Source organism: Mastigoproctus giganteus, chromosome 14, assembly GCF_048544385.1.
Source record: "Mastigoproctus giganteus isolate SK-2022 chromosome 14, ASM4854438v1, whole genome shotgun sequence".
NCBI lineage: Eukaryota > Metazoa > Arthropoda > Arachnida > Uropygi > Thelyphonidae > Mastigoproctus > Mastigoproctus giganteus.
In genome coordinates, this window is record NC_143588.1 from 103,082,518 (window position 1) to 103,105,108 (window position 22,591).

General features: G+C 38.2%; 1 protein-coding gene across 1 annotated transcript in view; it reads right to left on the minus strand.

Annotated features, from left to right (window-relative positions):
- Positions 1-22,591, minus strand: part of LOC150075460 (PP2C-like domain-containing protein CG9801) — an 84,743-nt gene that overhangs the window by 19,372 nt on the left and 42,780 nt on the right. The window contains exon 4 of the mRNA XM_090388495.1: positions 2,874-3,055. Within this exon, the coding sequence (XP_090244621.1) occupies positions 2,874-3,055 (182 nt within the window). The remainder of the gene's footprint in view (positions 1-2,873; positions 3,056-22,591) is intronic.

A 22,591-nucleotide genomic window follows, 5' to 3' on the forward strand; every position in this document is an offset into this window, starting at 1 on the left:
TGAATCATCAGCTTTTGAAGTTGAAGGGGGACTAGAGGAAAGATCACCTTTGACAGACATGTGGTCTTCTTTAAACTTTGGAAACCACTTAAGTCTTAAAATGATACACAGCATCTCTGAAAGCTGTTTAACATTTCATGGATTTGTTGCATTTTTTCCTAATGTGAAGAAAAATTTGATGCAAATTTGCTGTTCTAAAAATTCACTCATTTTAAAATGTGATAAAACACAAAATATCTGTTCAAAGCGTGCTATTAAGACTGACAGTAGATAAAGGTGATTCATGCACTGTCTAAATGAATCACCAAACATTATTATTAATAGCCATATGGTGCAAGGAAGCCTGAGGCTTATGCTGCACCAGGAAAAAAAAAAAAAAAAAAATTCCCAAGTTACCCTGAGAGAGAGAGAGAGAGAGAGAGAGAGAGAGAGAGAGAGAGAGAGAGAGAGAGAGAGAGAGAGAGAGAGAGAGTCAAAAGTAGAAGGGAATCACCAAGAAAATGAAGAATGATGATATCCAGCTCCAAGTCACAATTCACTGCAATTTCAAGGTACAAAGTCAGTCCTAGAACATGCTGATTATGTCTTGTATGTATATATATCTATAACATACCTATTCTAGTATATTACAGACAGTATTACACCACACACACATACAACTGTAATCTAGTTCTGTTTTTAAGTCATGGAAAGTTTGTGTCTGTAATGCCATAATCTTTGGCAAATTTATCTGATTTCCTTTATTCAAATCTGTCAATTAGTTACAGTTTTTTTATACTATTGGCAATTTCCTTGTGTTTCTCAGCCATTTCAGATTCACATAAATACAGTATAGTATATTATAGCACAGAGAGAAAACACACGTTTATTCATCAAACTAGTCAAGAATGAACACTTCATTATGACTTTAGTATTATGAATACAAAAGTGAATAATGAAAACATCAACTTAGAAGAAAGTTTTGTGATGAGTTCAAACACTGATATATGTCATGTACTTTGGTAAATACAGTAAACCCCCGCTATTCGCGGCATCTGTATTCGCGGTTTCGCAATCGCCAATTTAATATAAAATGAAACCTAAAAAAATGTGAATTTTAAAGCGCCGTGAATTTTCTGCCATAAAAAAAACATAGGCGTGGCTAAAATTATCTTTCCCGGTCAAAACAGCGCTCAGTGAGTGGGGGGGGGGACAAAATCGCGAGCGTGGATGTTTCTCGCTAATCATTGTTCAGTATGTGTTATGCGCTTGTCATGGAAGGTTTCATCGTTTGCTTTTAATTTATATGCTTATAAATTGAATTTATCAATTTATAAATTGATATGCTTACAAAAATGATAAATCTACCGTTTTGCAGTGTAAAACAGACTTTTTCGAGTGTGTTAACGGAAGAAAGTGACTTGATTGTGGACAAGTTCTTTTCTAACCCCTACAAAAATATGGCTAAGAATAACAAGAGAAATGTGAAAATATCAAAGAAGGTGATGGACATTAGCGAATAAAATTGAGTTATTAGATAAAATTTCTAATGGTGAAAATGTCTCCTCAGTGGCAAAACATTATAAAATCAATGAGTCAACTACGATCAATCAAGAAATCGGAAGAAAAAATCCGCCGTAGTGTCCGTGAAAACGCGCTAATTGCTTCAAAAATTTGCTCTGTAACTCGTGATGTTAAATTAGAAAAAATGGATAAAGCTTTAAATCTGTGGATAGAAGACCGAACTCAAAATAAAATTCCGTTAAGTTCACTCATCATTCGTGAAATGGCAAACCTCCTTTATCAGCACTTTAGCGAAACTGGTGATAGCACTGGCGGGATAAGTTTTTCAGTTAGCAAAGGCACTGGTTTGAAAGATTTGTTTGAAATTTCTAATAAATATTACATTTAATATTAAATTGTTTGTTATTTTCATTTCGATGCCATATGCTTGCATTTCATTATGTACTGTCTATGTACATAGTCATATTATGAAGGTAAATATAATACATACATAGACAAAATTTTAGACTAGTTTTTCTTATATATTTCACACTTTGGAATGGAACCCCTTTATTACTATGGGAGCCATAACTCAGTATTCGCATTTTCGGTATTCGCGACATTTCTCAGGAACGTAACCCCCGCGAATAGCGGGTGTTTACTGTATATTCATTTAAAACTGGAGCATTTCTTTGGAGTATGTAGATATTTTATACATGAACTATTTTCAATTGCTTTAAGAAATAAACCTGGAAAATTTATATTCACATAAATATATATTCAACCTACAGGAAGAAGATAAGTGAACAACTCTGATACACAGATATCAAAAACTCAGTAGGGCTCTTAAGTTACATATTTTGGTTACTGGAGGCTACAACATATTTTACAGTTCTCAGTAGTGTAGAAATACTGAAAAAAAAAAATTTATATGTCAATATGGTGACCTTTGCACAATATTACATTATCTCCTGACTAACAAGGACCTGTGAAGGTTCACATAATTTATAAAAACTTTATATTGAAATTTTATAAAATGTTTTGTATCACTATTTTCATACAAGCACAGCACTATTTAACTTGGAAAATTGATGACAACACCTAGGTCACAGAAATGTTTGAGGACCACATACATTTTTAATAACATGCAACCTGCATGTTTAAGACCTCCCGACGTCCCTGCAAAATGTAACGTATATGTGTAAGACTAACATAACGAATGTAAGACTTAAATTTAATGTCTATTAAACTACTTATTTTACTTATGAAAGTTTCCCCAGCATATCCTGAAATTCCTGTCACATATAATTTATTTTGTTAGTTATGGCTTCCTTGCTTAGTAATTTCAGATAAAAAAAAAAGAAAAAAAAGAAGTCAGTATTTATACTAACCAGTGTTGATTCAATTTTGCCACCTTCTCGATAAAGGGCCTTGTTCAGATAGTCTACACATCCGTGTACAGCACATCTAGCTGCAAGACATGCCTTTTCACCCCAGTTCACTCCATCTGCTAATGCTAAAATGGCACTGTTTTTTCTTGCACATACTGCAAAAGCATCTGCTATGGGTTCCCCTAAAAAGTTAAAACATTCAGGGAATCTCATTATTATTTGCATACATTTGTGTAAGTGAATATAAAATTAGCATAATATGTGCAACTTGCTAACATATGAGGTGTGATCAAAGAGTTCAGAGACTGACTTTATCCTGAAATTGTGGCATTTTAGTGAGTTGCAACTTGTTACAAAATGTTGGTATTTCAATTAGACATTAACACATGAATTGCCTGTTTATCTGCTGCCAATCTGAATTAGTGTGCTTTTAACAGATGTTTAATGCATTGTCACACTTTAAAATGAATAATTTTATTGAGCAACAAATCTGCATCAAATTCTATTTCAAACTAGGGAAAGCAAGTCTTGAATGGCTAGCTATGTCATTCAAGACTTTACAGTAGTTTTCAAAGTTTAGAGAGCACTTGTCTTTTAAAGATGCTTCTCACTCTGGCTGCCCTTCAACTTTCAAAAGCTGATGATTCAATTATTCATCTGTGATCTGATCAGGAGTGACCAATGTTTAACTATCTGTAAGGTTTCTAGTGAAACGGTATTCCTTGGGACTGTCAATCAGCTTTAAACACAAGAAATGTGATACATTTCAATCGATTTTGTGCTTTGCATTCTCATTGATGATCAGAGAGAGTGGCTAGTTCTTGAATTTCAAGAGCTTCATCAAAGTAATGCTGCCACCCACGTACTTGTGACGAATCATGGATGTATGCCTATTACTCAGAAACATAGGCACAGTTCTCACACAATGGACTCTGCCTTTGTTTCTGAATTATAGCCATACACCAATGACTGTCTTCTCAACCCCAAAAAGCAAGACAATCTCATTAAAATGCTAAGATTGTGCTTACTGTACATTTTTGATTCACAGGATTCATTATCAATTTAACCTGTATGGTCAAACAGTGAACTAGGAATACTGCAATATAGTCTATAACAATTTCACAATGCTGTTTAGAGAAAACAGACAGAAAAGTGGGCTTCACAGAATTGGTACTTATATCATGACAATACTACTGAACATTTGATTCAGGAGTATTGAAGAATTTCTTGAGAAGCACTTTATCAATACAAACCCCTCTCATCCCTCATACTTTGTGATTTCTTTTCACTGACCAAGATAAACACTCCTCCCCCCTCCCACTTGAAAAGTTACAGATTTGTAACAACCGGGGAGACACTTCTTCTACCTGCTCTAATGTTCCAAATTTTGCCAGTTTACACTGATCGCATTTACTGTGGGGAAAAAAAAAACGGAGTCTCAACCATCTTTCTAGCTACCCAACAAGTTAACTTACCCTCTTTTTATATTCTCATTATCATCAGCCATTTTCAATCCACTGCAGGATGAAGGCCTCTCCAGCAACTTTCCAGTTCCTTCTGTTTTATGCAATGGCCATCCATTTACTACTCACAAACTCATGAATTTCATCTATCCAACTCCACTGTTGTCTTCCAGGTTTTCTTCTAGCTCCTCTTGGGTACCATTCTGTTATTTTCTTAGTCCATCTGTCATCATGTCTTCGAGCTATGTGTCCTGCCCAAGACCATTTTAGTTCTTTAGTTTTGATAAGAGTGTCCTTTACTTGAGTTTGCTGCCTAATCCATGTGTTTCTCTTCTTATTTAACAGTCTGAGTCCCAATATAATTTGTTCCATTCTTCACTGTGTAGTTCTCAGCTTCTCTTCCATTCTTTTGGTGAGTGCCCAAGTTTCACTTCCATAAGTTATGGTGGGGAGTATACATTGGTTCATTATTTTACGTTTCAGACAAACTGGGATGTTGCTCTTCAGTATGCTACTATATTTCCTGAATGCTATCCATCCAAAATTTATTCTTCTCTTGACTTCCAGCCATTTATCATTATTACAGCTAATAACTTGTCCCAGATAAGTATATGACTCCACCTTTTCAATTACTTCTCCTTCAATCATATGTCCCTTTCTGTGGCATACTTGTTCATCATTACTTTTGTTTTAGCCATATTAATCTTTAGTCTAAATTCCTTACTAACTGTGCATAACTGATTACGATTTTCCTCTAATTCTTTGGGATCGTGGCTTATGACCACAATGTCATCTGAAAATCGTAAATGGTTTAGGTACTCTCCATTCACATTGACTCCTTTTGCGACCAGTCTAATCTTCTGAAAACTTCCTCAAGGGCAGCAGTAAACAACTTCGGAGATATTGTGTCTCCTTGTTGAACTCCTTTCTCGATTTTAAATTTTCTACTGCCTTTGTCTAGTCTAATGAAGGAGGTAGTGTTCTCATATATTTTCTTCAAAATCATAATATATGAGGTATCTATGCCTCATCTTTCCAGTGCCCGAAATATTGCCTTATGCTGTATGGAGTCAAATGCCTTTTCATAATCCACAAATGCCAGGCATAATGGTGTTTTATATTCATTTGCTTTCTCCATTAGCTGTGATGCTAAAGACCAATAGATTGACAGTAGCCACTGGTAGAGGTGAAAGAGATTCTTGCACTGCTTCTATTAGAATGAGCAGAAGCCTGAAAAACAAGATGCATGGTATTTCAGAGACTGCTGGGAGCCATTGCGGTACAAGTAAACACATGTGTTGTGTTAGGGTAGCTAAGAATAGAAACAGGTGCAGGTATACTTGCGTGTACACCAATGCTAGGAGTTTAGTAAATAAATTTGATGAATTTGAGGTATTGCTCAAAACATCAAAGGCAGATATTGTTGGGATATCAGAGACGTGGTGTCACACAGATATAAGGGATGCAGAAATGCAATTTGGGGAGTACAACGTCTACAGAAAGGATAGACAGGATAGGAAGGGGGGAGGGGTTATGCTATTAGTTAAGAAACACATAAAAACCAAGGAAGTGAAGCCAGTCGACATCGCTGGACAGTGCAGTGTTGAGTCAGTTTGGTGTGACATAAGCATTGGGAGATCAAAATTGAGAGTAGGAGTGTGCTATAGGCCTAATGACTCTGATGAGTATAATAAGGAACTGTACAGGGAAATAGAGTGGGCCAGTAAATCAGAGAGTCTTATAATGGGAGATTTTAATTTCCCAGATATTGACTGGAATTTGGGGGCTGGTTACTCACACACTAGCAGGGCTTTTGTGGATTTATTGGATGATTGTTTTCTACATCAGCATGTTCGGGAGGCAACTAGAGGGAGTAATACTCTTGATTTGATTATCAGCAGTGATTCTTCATGCATTAAGAATCTGCAGATAAATGAACCACTAGGTGGCAGTGATCACAGTGTGCTGAAGTGGGATTTACTCAAAGAGGTAACTACCATTAGGGGTAAAGGGAAGGGTTATTGCTTCCGTAAAGGCGACTACGATGGACTGAGACAGTATTTAAATTCTATACAGTGGGACCAACTGATGATGTTACCAACAGCAAATTCAAAATGGGAAGCATTCAAAGAACTTATCTTGGAAGCTACTAGGCTTTACATACCAACTAAGAAATATTGTTCAAGGTTTAGGCCAAAATGGATGTCAGATGAACTAATGAGGCATATGGCAGAGAAGAAAAATGCATGGGATACGTACAAATTAAAACATGACACAGAAGCCTATGATAGATACAAGTTGATATGCAACCAAGTTACAAAGGAGGTTAGGCAGGCGAAGGCAGATTACGAGAAATCCTTGGCAAGGGATGCAAAGAAAAACAGCAAAGAGTTCTTTACTTATGTAAACTCTAGAAGGAAGGGGATGAATCAGATTGGTCCACTTGATATTGATGGGTCAACTGTTGATGATCCTGCTCAGGTAGCTAACAAACTAAATGAATATTTTGCATCGACATTCACACATGAGGAGTTATTCAGCAAGGGGAATATCAGAGGTGTATTCAACTCTAGCAGTAAGCTACAGAATCTTGAAATAACTGGGAGTAAAGTGGAGGAGAAACTGTTGAAGATAAACACAAGAAAGGCACCCGGGGTGGATGGGATCTATCCAGTTATATTAAAGGAGGCAGCAAAGGAAGTAAGCAAACCCTTAGCCATAATTATGAGAGCTTCCTTGGACTCAGGGGAGGTACCCATAGACTGGAAATGTGCAAATGTGACCCCAATTCACAAAGGAGGATCAAAGGCTGACACAAGTAATTATAGACCTGTGAGCTTAACTTCTGTTCCAGGAAAATTAATGGAGGCACTGGTTAAAGAAGCACTGCAGGATCATTTAGACAAGACTTCAGTTATAGCTCAGACACAGCATGGTTTTGTTAAGGGGAAGTCTTGCCTGACCAACTTGATTGGATACTATGATGCAGTCACAAAAGAACTGGATGCAGGGAATAACTTTGATATTATATACTTGGATCTTAGAAAGGCTTTTGATACTGTTGCACATGGAAGACTGCTACACAAATTGGAGCAGTGTGACATTGGAGGCAAATTGCTGCTATGGATAAAGGGGTGGTTGAGGGGGAGAAGACAGAGTGGTAATCAATGGACACTGCTCATCGTGGACTAATGTTATTAGTGGAGTCCCTCAGGGCGCAGTGTTGGGTCCATTATTGTTTTCTGTATTTATAAATGATATTGATGATGGTATATCAAGCTTAATGTCCAAGTTTGCAGATGATACAAAGGTTGGCAGGGTTGTCAAGGACACTACTGACACTATGCTGCTGCAACAGGATCTGGAAAGGTTGAGCAGATGGGCTGAGAGGTGGCAAATGAAGTTTAACATTGACAAATGTAAAGTACTACACATGGGAAAAAGCAACCCCAGAGCAACGTATCAACTCTGTGGTACTACACTGACAGTGGTAGAGAATGAAAGGGACTTGGGGTTGATTGTGCAGGCAGATATGAAGTTCTCTGAGCAGTGCAGACGGGCTGCAAGAGTAGCTCATGGAGTATTGTCAATGATATACAGGAATTTTTCCAGCAGGGATAAGGAGGTGATTATTCCATTGTATAAGGCAATGGTCAGGCCACACCTAGAGTACTGTATACAGGTCTGGAGGCCTCATTTCAAGAAGGATGTAGAGCTGCTGGAACGAGTACAGAGAAGGGCAACAAGATTAGTGAATGGAACAAAGGGGTGCTCTTACGAAGAAAGGCTTAAGTTTTGCAAATTACAGTGTCTGGAGACTAGGCACCAGCGAGGTGATCTGATAGAGGTGTATAAAGCCTTGAATGGTTTAAGCATGCTCAATGCTGATGGGATTCTTCCTCTAGCTCAGAAAAATCACCTGAGAGGGCATAAATTCAAATTGAGGAAAGACAGATGTAGGATAGACGTGCGGAAATTTGCCTTTAGCCAGCGGGTGGTTGGTTGGTGGAACAGACTGCCATCCCTTGTGGTGGAGGTTGATAGCCTAAATAAGTTTAAGGCTCAGCTGGACAGGTATTTTGAACGAACAGAGGGGTGAAGTGGAAGTGGGTTTTTTTTTTTTTTTTTTGGCTGATGCTGCATAAGCTTGCTTTCTTGCATCAAATGCCTCTACTAATGGTAATGCTAATATTACGTGAAGGTGATCCATAGTTGAGAATACTGTCCTAAAGCCAGCTTGCTCTTTCGGTTGATTCTCATCAAGTATTCTTTCTAATCTGTTAGTAATGACCCTTGTGAACAACTTGTAGATGTGAGATAACAAGCTAATTGGTCTATAATTTCCAATTTCTGATTTATCTCCTTTCTTATGCAGCAAAACTATGATTGCATTATTCCACTGCTTAGGCACCACACCTTTTCCTTTTCTAATGCATTTTGTGAAGAGCCTTGCTGCCAGTTTTTGTGTTATGTCTCTTCCTCCCAATTTTAACAACGCTACAGTAACTTCATCTTCCCCCGAGGCTTTCTGATTCTTCAACGCATGTTCAGGAAGAATATCGGGTATGTCGTATGTGTTGCTAATTTGTGATCCATATTCCCCACTGCTGGCATCATTCCCTCGCTCCTTGTATAATTCTCTATAGTAGTCTTCTGCTATTTGAATTATGCCTTCCTTGCTATTTATAAGTACACCATCACTATTCTTCAGTTTCAGTATCATTTGTCTTTCTGTATTACTGCTCATGGCTGCTGATTTAAGTCCTTTGTTTTCCCTTAATGCTTATTCTACTTTTCTTGTGTTAAATCTTCTTATGTCCTCTCTGAGTCTCTTTCTAATGGCTTTGCATAACTCAGTATACTCAAATTCCTCCTTGTTAGTGTTTACCTTGCTCTTCATTTGTCGCCTTCGGTTCATCATAACAAGTGTTTCTTGACTAATTTTCTCTTCTTTGGATTTCTTTTTCCCTATAGCATTAGCATTAGTAGAGGCATTTGATTCAAGAAAGCAAGCTTATGAAGCATCAGCCAAAAAAAAAAAATAAATAAATAAAATAAAATAAATAAATAAAAAATAACCACTTCCACTTCACCCCTGTTCATTCGAAATACCTGTCCAGCTGAGCCTTAAACTTATTTAGGCTATCAACTTCCACGACAAGGGATGGAAGTCTGTTCCACCAACCAACCACCCGCTGGCTAAAGGCAAATTTCCGCACGTCTATCCTACATCTGTCTTTCCTCAATTTGAATTTATGCCCTCTCAGGTGATTATTCTGAGCACGAGGAAGAATCCCATCAGCATTGAGCATGCTCAAACCATTCAAGACTTTATACACCTCTATCAGATCACCTCGCTGGTGCCTAGTCTCCAGACACTATAATTTGCAAAACTGAAGCCTTTCTTCGTAAGAGCACCCTTTGTTCCATTCACTAATCTTGTTGCCCTTCTCTGTACTCGGTCCAGCAGCTCTACATCCTTCTTGAAATGAGGCCTCTAGGCCTGTATACAGTACTCTAGGTGTGGCCTGACCATTGCCTTATACAAGGGAATAATCACCTCCGTATCCCTGCTAGAAAAATTCCTATATATCATTGACAATACACCATGAGCTACTCTTGCAGCCCGTCTGCACTGCTCAGAGAACTTCATATCTGCCTGCACAACCACCCCTAGGTCTCTTTCATTCTCTACCACTGTCAGTGTAGTAACACAGAGTTGATACGTTACTCTGGGGTTGCTGTTTCCCATATGTAGTACTTTACATTTGTCAATGTTAAACTTCATTTGCCACCTCTCAGCCCATCCTTTCCAGATCCTGTTGCAGCAGCATAGTGTCAGTAGTGTCCTTGACAACACTGCCAACCTTCGTATCGTCTGCAAACTTGGACATTAAGCCCGATATACCATCATCAATATCATTTATAAATACAGAAAACAATAATGGACCCAACGCTGAGCCCTGAGGGACTCCACTAATAACATTAGTCCACGATGAGCAGTGTCCATTGATTACCACTCTCTGTCTTCTCCCCCTCAACCACCCCTTTATCCATAGCAGCAATTTGCCTCCAATGCCACACTGCTCCATGTGCAACAGTATCAAAAGCCTTTCTAAGATCCAAGTATATAATATCAAAGCTATTCCCTGCATCCAGCTCCTTTCTGACCGCATCATAGTATCCAATCAAATTAGTCAGGCAAGACTTCCCCTTAACAAAACCATGCTGTGTCCAAGCTATAACTGAAGTCTTGTCTAGATGATCCTGCAGTGCTTCTTTAACCAGTGCCTCCATTAATTTTCCGGGAACAGAAGTTAAACTCACAGCTCTATAATTACTTGTATCAGCCTTTGATCCTCCTTTGTGAATTGGGGTCACATTTGCACATCTCCAGTCCATGGGTACCTCCCCTGAGTCCAAGGAAGCTCTCATAATTATGGCTAATGGTTTGCTTACTTCCTTTGCTGCCTCCTTTAATATAACTGGATAGATCCCATCCACCCCAGGTGCCTTTCTTGTGTTTATCTTCAACAATTTCTCCTCCACTTTACTCTCAGTTATTACAAGATTCTCTAGCTTACCTCACTGAATAACTCCTCATGTGTGAATGTCGATGCAAAATATTCATTTAGTTTGTTAGCTACCTGAGCAGGATCATCAACAGTTGACCCATCGATATCAAGTGGACCAATCTGATTCATCCCCTTCCTTCTAGAGTTTACATAAGTAAAGAACTCTTTGCTGTTTTTCTTTGCATCCCTTGCCAAAGATTTCTCGTAATCTGCCTTCGCCTGCCTAACCTCCTTTGTAACTTGGTTACAGATCAACTTTTATCTATCATAGGCTTCTGTGTCACGTGTTAATTTGTATGTATCCCATGCATTTGTCTTCTCTGCAATATGTCTCATTAGTTCATCTGACATCCATTTAGGCCTAAACCTTGAACAATATTTCTTAGTTGGTATGTAAAGCCTAATAGCTTCCAAGATAAGTTCTTTGAATGCTTCCCATTTTGAATTTGCTGTTGGTAACATCATCAGTTGGTCCCACTGTATAGAATTTAAATACTGTCTCAGTCCATCGTAGTCGCCTTTACGAAAGCAATAACCCTTCCCTTTACCCCTAATGGTAGTTACCTCTTTGAGTAAATCCCATTTCAGCACACTGTGATCACTGCCACCTAGTGGTTCATTTATCTGCAGATTCTTAATGCATGAAGAATCACTACTGATAATCAAATCAAGAGTATTACTCCCTCTAGTTGCCTCCCGAACATGCTGATGTAGAAAACAATCATCCAATAAATCCACAAAAGCCTTGGTAGTGTGTGAGTGACCAGCCCCCAAATTCCAGTCAATATCTGGGAAATTAAAATCCCCCATTATAAGACTCTCTGATTTACTGGCCCACTATTTCCCTGTACAGTTTCTTATTATACTCATCAGAGTCATTAGGCCTATAGCACACTCCTACTCTCAATTTTGATCTCCCAATGCTTATGTCACACCAAACTGACTCGACACTGCACTGTCCAGTGATGTCGACTGGCTTCACTTCCTTGGATTTTATGTATTTCTTAACTAATAGCATAACCCCTCCTCCCTTCCTATCCTGTCTATCCTTTCTGTAGACATTGTACTCCCCAAATTCCAGTTCTTGGGCTTTATCACTTTCAGAAAGATGTAATATTGCTCGTCGATATCTTGGTTCTGAGCAGTCTGCAGAAGCTCAAACTTGTTCTTAAGTTCCAGTACATACTGCTCTTTCTCTTCTTATCTCAAAGACCTTCATGTTATTTACTGGAGTCAGTTTTTTCCTTTCCTTTCCTACATCTATATTAAGTGTGCATCTTACCATTCTGCGATCACTTCCAACATTTACCTTATTCAGGACGGTAACATTATTCCTGATATATCTCCTGTTAGTGAGGATGAAGTCGATTTCATTAGTTGTAAAGGATAGCGAAAGCTTAAAAAGCAGTACTCACCTTGAATTAATCTGCGATGGCTTACTTAGGCAGCGTGGTTAATATTTAGGTTGAATTGTTAAATTGAAAAAATTAATTAAAAAAATTAAAAGGGGGGAGAAGTAGGTAAGTGTTGACTGAGTTAAAATAGGTGCAAGGAAACAGAAGTGTACACATCCAATCCTTGGTTGTCATTGAATTAAAAACTAAATAAGTGAATACAGTGAAGCCAATAGTCGTTACGAGGACTTTCGTTAGTTATAAACGTCTTCAGTTGGCAATGTGTGCGGAGAGAACGCGGATGGTATTTAAGAATAAAAAATTATACTCTCGTGATGCCTTTTTTGACATGTGGGAACTTTAATCGCGAGAGGTTCCAAATTGGGAAAAGATTGAAGGGGAGTTTGGAATTAAGAATTTTGAGGTTAGAGTGGTGCCGGTACCATTCAATAGCTAGGGCTTCATATTGAAGTATTCTGTAACTGGATTTTAGTTTAATGATGGAAATGGCAGAGTCAATGAGGGGGTTGTGGTTGTGAGTCTGGGCATGAATTGTAAGTTCTGTAACAGATTGGTTAGACATGAGACTATGGAAATGATAGTATGCATGGGTGTTGGATGTTTTTGATGAGCCAAATTTGGTAGTGGTACTTCCGATGTAACACGTGTTACAGTTTGGTTGACTACCAAAAAATTCTGCAAATTCCACAAGTCTTTCACCTCTTTCACCAATTCCAAAATTTCCTATAGTTCCTCTTTCTGCGCTGTTTTGCCTTTTTCCAACCTTAGCATTGAAGTCCCCCATAATAATAGTGTAGTGGGTTTTCTGCTCATCTTCTAGATGAGACTCTCAATTTTGGTGTACATTTCTTCAACCTCTTCATCATCATGGCTCGATGTTGGTGCATAAATCATTATAACATTTAGCTTGTACCTCTTAGAAATCTTGAGTATTAGTCTTGACACCCTTGGTGATGTACTTTTGAATTCCAAAATGTTGTTTTTTAAATATTTATGGACCAGAAACCCAACTCCACCTTCACTCCTTTCACTGTTTCCATTGGTGTACAGCAGATTTCGGCGCCTCCGTAGCCAGGTGGGCAGAAGCGGCAGTGCGTAGCATACGCTTCTTGATTAGACCGGGATTCGAACCCGTGACCACCAAATACGGAGGATGCGGAAAGGTCAGGGAATGACCACCGCATACCTCCGGAGCAATATGGCCTTAGTTGCTAATGCTCCTAAAAACCAAATAACAAACAAACAAACAGCAGATTTCCACTTGATAAACTTATAAGTGATTCATTTCTTCTTCTTCTTTCAGCCAAACCAATGATATTCCAATTCACATTTTCTAATTCCTTTTCCAGCTCTAATATCCTGTCTTCACTGATGAGCGATCTTATGTTGTAACAGGCCAAGTTCAGTTTCCGTGCATGGCAGCTTGGTCGTACCCAGAGATTCTTAGCACCCTCTGCTTCCACTCTGATCTTACCATCGAGAAGGTGTGCATGACTGGATTTTAGGGAGGCAGGCCAACCGGACTTCTTCTAAATCTTCTGTAATAGAAAGATATTGGATCCATCAGTGTTTTAGACTGAGTGTCTGATAACACAGAGAATACCTGTTCCCCTCTAAACTTACCCTCTTAGCTGGGCTTAATCTATGTAGATGTTTCCTCAGCATATGATGATGTCAACTCCAAAACTCATTTTTCAGGCAATTCTACTCCATTTCAGGTCACTTATTAGCATTTCTGCAATGCTCCATCTTTAAAAGAAAATTGATACTCTACTCAGGAAAGCCAACCTATGTAAGATCAATTTTGGCTGATATTCCTCAGAGCAGTAACCTATCAGCTCTGTTGTTCTCCTAGCTGATATTGCTCAACTTCACTCTCATCTTTTATATGAATGACTTGAAATTATGGTAAATTTTCACTTTTGGGGAAATAAGTCATGTAATAATACATATATCAATGATTCTCTTAAAATTATATGCAACTTTCTTCTCTCTTTTGGTCCTAAACACTCTAAAATCTGTCTCTCTCTCTCAATCACAAGGTCTCCCTTTCATTTCACTCTTCTAATTGGTAAATTCTATTGTTTAAAAAGTTCAAGTTCACAAAGATCCCAGGATCTACTTTGACACCAAATTCACATTCAGAACCATCTCCAACATTCAAAATGATATCCCTTAAATGTGTTTGGAATCTTAGGCAAAATCTAATACACATCTCTCACTTTTACCCTAGTTAAATACATAAATACTCATTTGATTTTGTCATTTTATATGGTTCCATTATTTGGTCAGCTACAGCTAAGTCTGCTATCCACTGAATTCCAAGTTCTCAAATGGGCTAATGTAAATACTGGCTTCCCTTTAACCCTGATCAATATCTGAGATGTATATCTGACATACTCCCATCTCCACACTGCTAGTTATCTAATCTTTTTAATATAGTTGCTAAAATGTACTCTTCAATCTTTCCTGTCCCATTCCTGTGGGATAAAATCAGCATTAGAATCTCTCCTAAAAACACTATATCCGAGTATGGTTTGATCCCTTTGCAAAATAGAATAAAATCTCTCAACAGATTTTTTTTCCTTACCCATCCATAAAACTAGTAAACAAAAATATGATATTGATCTTTCCCTCTTTCTACAGAAAAGGATTATTGTGAAAATTACTTCCCCTTTAATGTTCTAATATTCTCCACTGAATTTCCAATTCCAGATGGGTAGACAGGAGCCATGTAAAACCTCCTGTCTACCAATTTGGTAATGCTATTGAGTAAGCTATTGTGTATGTTATTATTATTATTTCTGTATGCAATTACACACACTGGCAAGTAAACCTTCATATTAACACAGTCACAGCAGAAGAAATGCAAATAGATGCAAAGAAAACTGCGATGTGGGGTAATGACATGTTGCCTCGTTGAGTACAAACACCACACACTGTTCAGCACTGGCTTCATATTATTCACCACACGCTGAATAATATAAACACCACACACTGAATAATATAAAGCCAGAGTGGTGAAACACGCTTGATCTAGCACACTTGAGAAAGGTATTATCGTGGATGTACGTTTAGCAGGAGCCATGATTCAAGAAATGAGACAACTATTTCTCAAAACCATCACATCTCAAAAGTTTTAATGACCGGAAAACAAGCAGTTCTTCCACACCTCAAAGGCATAAATGTGGCAGAAAAACAATACTTCAGCCATCATATTTTAAGGAGGACCATACGGAAAAATATGACATCCAAGTATGCAGCAAATAACATCTGAATTCAAAGAAGCACAAAACTATCCTATTTCAATCCATACCACGCAATTAAAGAAATTGGGTATTGGAAGTTGCCTGTCTATTTGGAAGCCACTTGTTTCGGACAAAAACAGAAAAATGTGCTTGCAGTGGTGCTGAGAACATCATGATTGGGCAGCAGAACAATGGAAGAAAGTCATGTGGTCAAATGAATCACAATACACTATGTTTTAGACCAATCAATGGACCCTGCTTCCTGCTTGCCTTGTTAAGACAACCCAATCATCTGGAGGTGGTTATCATGGTATGACCTTGCCCGGTCAGATTTTTTTATTTTTTTTTATTTGGTAGATTGAAGAGTAGACCTGCATGGTAAGGTGTTTGAGAGTCATATGGTACTCATTTCTGATATTAAACATTGGTGCAAATATTTACCTGCCCTTGTACAAAATATGCCTATTTCCCCAATATTAGTTGTTCAGTTCCCAAATATTTTAATCACACCTCATATATATTTGTTCCTTAACTTCATGAGAATTTTAAGAGGAATTTAAAGTGTACTTTCAATTTATGCAGAAAATGCCACTATCTCTTAAATATAAAATGAAGGGAAAATATTTCCATATGAGAAAAGATTAGTTGAGCAAGTTACTGAACTGGAAGTAGGGTAATAAAGTGCTTGACAAGCATACAAAAATAATCTGTTCTCACATGCTAGAAATAGGGTCTCCCCTTCATTTTATATTTAAGTTCATAATGTCCATTACTGGACATATTAACACTCTATTTACTTAATTTATTCTGTAATGGAAAGTATAGAATGTAAACATTTCTGTGTTTTTGTACTGCATATACAAAGTATATACAGTACAAAAACACAGGAACTGGAATCTGGAAATTGCTGATTTCTGGAATTTTTTAGATTTTAGATTACAAATCTAAGGGGGCATAATTCAAATTAAGAAAGGACAGATGTAGAATAGATGTGCGGAAATTTGCCTTTAGCCAGCGGGTGGTTAATTGCTGGAACAAATTTCCATCTGTCGTTGTGGAAGTTGATAGGTTGAATAAATTTAAGGAGGAACTGGATAGGCATTTGGAGGGAATGGTGCGATTTTTTTTTTTTGGCTGATGCTGCATAAGCTCATACACTTGCTTTCTTGCATCACGTGCCACTACTACTACTACTTTGCATAGCCTGACCAAACAAATTATCAAAATTCATATTGCCTTAAAATCATAAAAGAAAGTTTGAAAATAGAGATATTATATACTTTTATTTTACTTATTAATGCAATTTTTTCCCTCTTCCTTATCAAATGCAATACAGCAATTTTTTTATTTTAATTTAAGCTGGATGGGTTGACATTTTGTGTATTGTTGTTGTTATTTTGGTTTTTAGGAGCATTGGCAACTAAGGCCATATTGCACCGGGAATATGCGGTGGTCATTCCCTGACCTTTCTGCATCCTCCGTATTTGGTGGTGACGGGCTCGAACCCCGGTCTAATCAAGAAGCGTGTGCTAAGCACTGCTGCTCCTTCCCACCTGGCTATGGAGGCGCCACATTTTGTGTATACGGTCAAGTTCAATTATAGCATCACTAAGGGAGTCGTGACATTTTTGATCTTAAAACCGTTACCCCCAATGTTCTGTGTTTTAATCAGTAAGTTTCTTTTTAGTTTGGAAGAAAGTTACAGTGTAATGGCATGTTGTTCTTACTGAAGAAAAATGCTAGGAAAGCAGAATAGTAATCATTTGAAGAAATTTATCGTGAATATTTATGGCAAAATTAGTAGAATTACATCCCGAGAAGAAAGTTTGTGAAATTGAATTAATGGCCAAATTTACTAACAGCTCAAGAGCTACACAGCAAGGAAAGAACTCAAGAGCAAAGGAGAATTATTAACACCACTGAGGAAGTGGCCAAAACAAAATGGCATTGATGCTCTAACAAGGGCATGCATGATGATTTCACAAAATCAGCAATGGGTAGAAAAAAAAAGTCTATGCTTAAATTTTTCATAGTGAATATCCTATTATAAATTGTCTGTTGATAATGAGTTACTTATGTTACTGAGAGCAACCGAAAGCCAATGCTATTATGCAGCACTTCTGGCATCTTTTGTTTCAGAGAAATTTGGACACAGAGGTACTGAAGAAATTTTCTTCAGATTCTGTGTAAGTTGCACCAATAACTGTTGTTCCTTTTAGAGTGAGGTTGGCCAAAAGATGCTGCCTGAAATTTTTTTATTGGTGGTGAATCTGTGTTTCCATTGGGCAGACTGGCATTTTGTTTCTGGATTAAACAACATAAACCAAGATTCATCCACTGTTATGACCTGTTCAGATGAATCCTAAGTCTGTAATATTAGGTAATTGCAGATGCAGAAATTACCACTTTTTCTTGCATTTGGTTTTTAATGAAACTGCTGGGACCTGCATGATCTTACTCAGGTTTAAGTGTGCATGCACAAAATTTTATGGGCTGGACCAAATATGGAGAAACATCCGACAATCACTCTCTTCGACAGCAGGATGACAGTCTCAAGGTTCATTATATAAATCTAATGAATCTGCAAATATTTGCCTAACAAAACTTACATCACCATGCAATGGAGTATCGTACCACAAACTTATCCAAAAAGATTATCTCCTACAAATTGACAATTAACACTAGATCAAGGATTCATTTATCCCACACCTCCAAGTGACAATCCTACCAGCTGAAACCAGCAGCTTCAACTCTTGAATCACCATTTCCTCTTAACACTGAAGAGCACCAGTAGTACTTTGTTTTGCAAATATTGTGTACTTATACATTCTTAGCTTCAGTATTACTTAAACAACAGCCATTTTTTTCAGTCTTTAAATTACATTATTAATACTATGACTACTAGTCTACTACAAGTGGCTCTTTATCTGCATTTTTATAAATACATAAATAGCTTTTTCTGTTTATACTGCAGGATGACCACACGGTCAGAGGAGTTTGCAAGGTAGAGAGAATACAAGAAACAGCACCGTATTCAACAGTCACAGGCTTGAACCCAGGTCACTCAAGGCACGTGTACTTATGCATCCACGTGCCTGACCACTCAGCTACGGCGGCCTCTTTATATGATTCCAAGTCCTTTCTTCCAGATACACTTTAACTTATGATGTATTTTCTATTTCACTTCTGTTCTTCTCAAAGCCGCCTTGGACGCCAAAGATTGATCTCCTTATTAGTGATCTTGTGATTATTAAGGTATTTCACACTTTTTTTATAACCTCCATTATGGCTTTATTCTTCAAAATCAAGAAACCTGGTTTTTTTTCCCCCAGCACCTTTTGTACAGTAATTGCAATGTGGTACATCCAAAAATCTAAAAAAAAAAAAAAAAAAAAATCATCTATTTTGCTGATCAACTCGTTGGTCATTTGGTTGGACTTCTTTAATTTTTGGGACTTTATGGTTTGGAAAATACCAATGAACTCAAAGTCAGTGCCACAGCTTGTTCCTGCCATATGAAGAAAAGATGGACTTTCTCCATTAATTTTTCAATCAAGATTATTAATGTATTGTGCACTGACCCAGTGATCTGGAGTAACCCCATCCCCTTCCACCCAACCTGGGTGGCATCCTCTGGCTTCATCTGGTGGGTTCCCCACTACCAGCTATCATATCCCACCCCTAGAGCAGAATGGACATCCTGACCTGGATGCCCATTCTGCCACCCCTTTCACTCAGGCGGGCACCTTCACTACTGCCCCCCCTCTATCCTACTGCTTCCCTCTCCCACTTTCTATCTCCCCACTACCATCTTCTAACTTTCCCTTTATTTTTTTTTTAAATGGGCTCTCTCTGTACACGAACACTCACTAACCTTTATAAATCTGGCCTTTACAGTTTTGTATTCATCACATTGCTTGACACAGAGTTGGGGGAATCACCAGAGCCACATTACAATTAACATTATATGCTATAATCTGGAGCAAATTCATATCATATGGAATTTTTGAATCAAATGGAATTATGATTTTAAAAATTTTATTTTATTTATACAGGGTGTTTCAAAAATGATAGTCAATTTAAAGGTGAAAAGTACAAACTAAATAATCAAAAAAGTCCCAGTGAACATCGGACTGAAAAGAACCGTTTTAGAGATAATGCACATTTTCTGTTAAAATCCACCGCTGACTATGGGAGCACTAGTTTAGCAAAAAGCTGCAAATCCTTTGCTAAGGGTGGTTTTATTCAATATAAGCTAATACATTTTTAATTTTTGGTTTCAACACCACAGAATTTTACAGATGTTACAAAAGTTCAAAATGCTGTCCTTGCATCCATAAGCAGCTTTGTAGTCTTCTCTGCATTGAGTTGCAAATCCTCTCAGGCATTCCTGGGTCATTTCTGATTTGCTGAAAGGCTCCTTTAACCCAACACTGAAATTCTTCAACTGTGTTAATATCAGAAGTGTACACCAAGCTTTTTACATGACCCCAGATACAAAAATCCACAGGATCTAAGTCTGGTGATCTGGGAGGCCACATTACAGGCCCACCTCTACCTATCCACCGACCATACCTTCTAGTTAGATATCGAGTTACAACTCCAGCAAAATGCGCTGGTGCACCACCATGCATAAACCACATGCTCTGGCACTGCTGAAGTGGAACATTATTATCATCAAGGAGGTCTGGAAGAACATTCTGCAGGAACTGAAGGTATAGCTCTCCTGTTAGCCTGTTTGGCAGAAAGTGTGTAGTAGTAGTAGTAGTAGTAGTAGTAGTGGCACATGATGCAAGAAAGCAAGTGTAGGAGCTTATGCAGCATCAGCCAAAAAAAAAAAAAAAAAAAAAAAAAATCACACCATTCCCTCCAAATGCCTATCCAGTTCCTCCTTAAATTTATTTAACCTATCAACTTCCACAACGACAGATGGAAGTTTGTTCCAGCAATTAACCACCCGCTGGCTAAAGGCAAATTTCCGCACATCTATTCTACATCTGTCCTTTCTTAATTTGAACTTATGTCCCCGTAGGTTGGTAATCTGAACAAGTGGAAGGATCCCATCAGAATTCAGCGTGCTCAACCCATTCAAGGCCTTACAGACCTCAATCAGATCACCGCGCAGGTGCCTAGTCTCCAGCCACTGCAATTTGCAGAACTTAAGCCTCTCTTGGTAAGAGAATCCCTTCATTCCCCTCACCAATCGTGTTGCTCTTCTCTGTACACGCTCAAGCAAATCTACATCCTTCCTAAAATGAGGCCTCCAGACCTGTACGCAGTACTCAAGGCGTGGCCTGACCATTGCCTTATACAGAGCGACAATCACCTCCTTTTCCCTGCTAGCAAAATTCCTATATATCATTGACAAAACCCCATGACCCGCCCTAGCAGCCTGTCTGCACTGCTCAGAAAACTTCATATCTGACTGCACAATTACTCCCAGGTCTTTTTCATTTTCTACCACCTTAAGTGTAGTACCACACAGTTGGTACGTTTCTCTGGGGTTACTTCTACCCATATGCAGTACTTTGCATTTGTCAAGGTTGAACTTCAGTTGCCACTTCTTAGCCCATCTGCCCAAATTATCTAGATCCTGTTGCAGTAGCACACTGCCATTACTGTCATTAACAACCCTGCCAACCTTTGTGTCATCTGCAAACTTCGACATTAAGCCTGATATACCTTCATCAATATCATTGATAAATACACAAAACAACAGTGGACCCAACACCGAACCCTGTGGGACTCCACTAATAACATTAGTCCACGAAGAGCAGCACCCATTGATTACCACCCTCTGTCTTCTCCCACTTAACCATCCTTTTATCCATTGTAGCAACTTACCCTTAATACCATTCTGCTCCAATTTGTACAGTAGTCTTCCATGCGCAACAGTGTCAAAAGCTTTCCTGAAATCCAAGTATATGATATCAAAATTATTTTTTGCATCCAGTTCCTTTGTGTGGTCCAAGTAGACAGTCTCCTATGAGTCCTGCCCAGACATTCAATGAGAAACATTGCTGATGTAGTGACCTGTGAATTGCATTAGGATTTTTGTTGGACCAAACATGACAGTTATGAAAATTAAAAATACCATCAGGAGTAAACCAAGCTTAGTCACAGTGAACAAAATGTTGTTTAAAAATTGGGGGTTCAGAACACACTGTTGTTGCATCTACTGGCAGAAAGTTCACTCTGGAAGGATAGTCTGTATTGCTGAGACCTTGTACACGCTGGATATGGTTGGGGTACAGTAATTGGCGATGTAAAATTTGTCACACACTGCTATGACTCAGTACACGCTCTTGAACAGCAACCCTCCTTGTCGAAATTCCTAGATTTTGTTCTATTCTTTCTAACACCCTTTCCTCAACATCAGGTGTTATGCTTTGGGGGCCTACATGCTTGTACTCCATGTGCCAAGTGCCCATTTTTTCTCTAAGGCGTTGATGTACTCTGATGAATGTGCACCTGTTGGGCTGCCTTTGGCAGGGAAATGCTTCTTGGTACAAATGTGCAGCCTCAAGTGCACTGCTGTTGGCTTTACCATAAATGAAGTGCATGTCCACATACTCTTCATTGCTGCAACCTCTTTCCATGTTGACTATCCTTTGACAAGTGCTAGTATGCCTGCTACGTCTCAGAGCATTGAGAGAGGGGAAAGGGGGAGAGAATGAGCATAACCTAACCTAACCTAAACAAACAAGTCAGTGGTGGATCCCAACTAGAAATGTGCAATATCTGGAAACGATTCACTTAAGGACCCATGTTTACTAGACTTTTTTTGCATATTGTAGTCCATACAGTTCACCTTTAAATTATTGACCATCATTTTTGAAACACCTTGTATATTGTAATGTGAATATTTTTGCTGACTCCTTCTTCCAACATGCTGGTTCACCTTGAACCAGAATGTCGCTCTTGATGGTTTTTTTTTTTTTTTTTTTTAAATCACTGGCAATTAGGGGTTGATATATACTTCCACATAGAATATAGAGATAATGTTACTTTTCAATT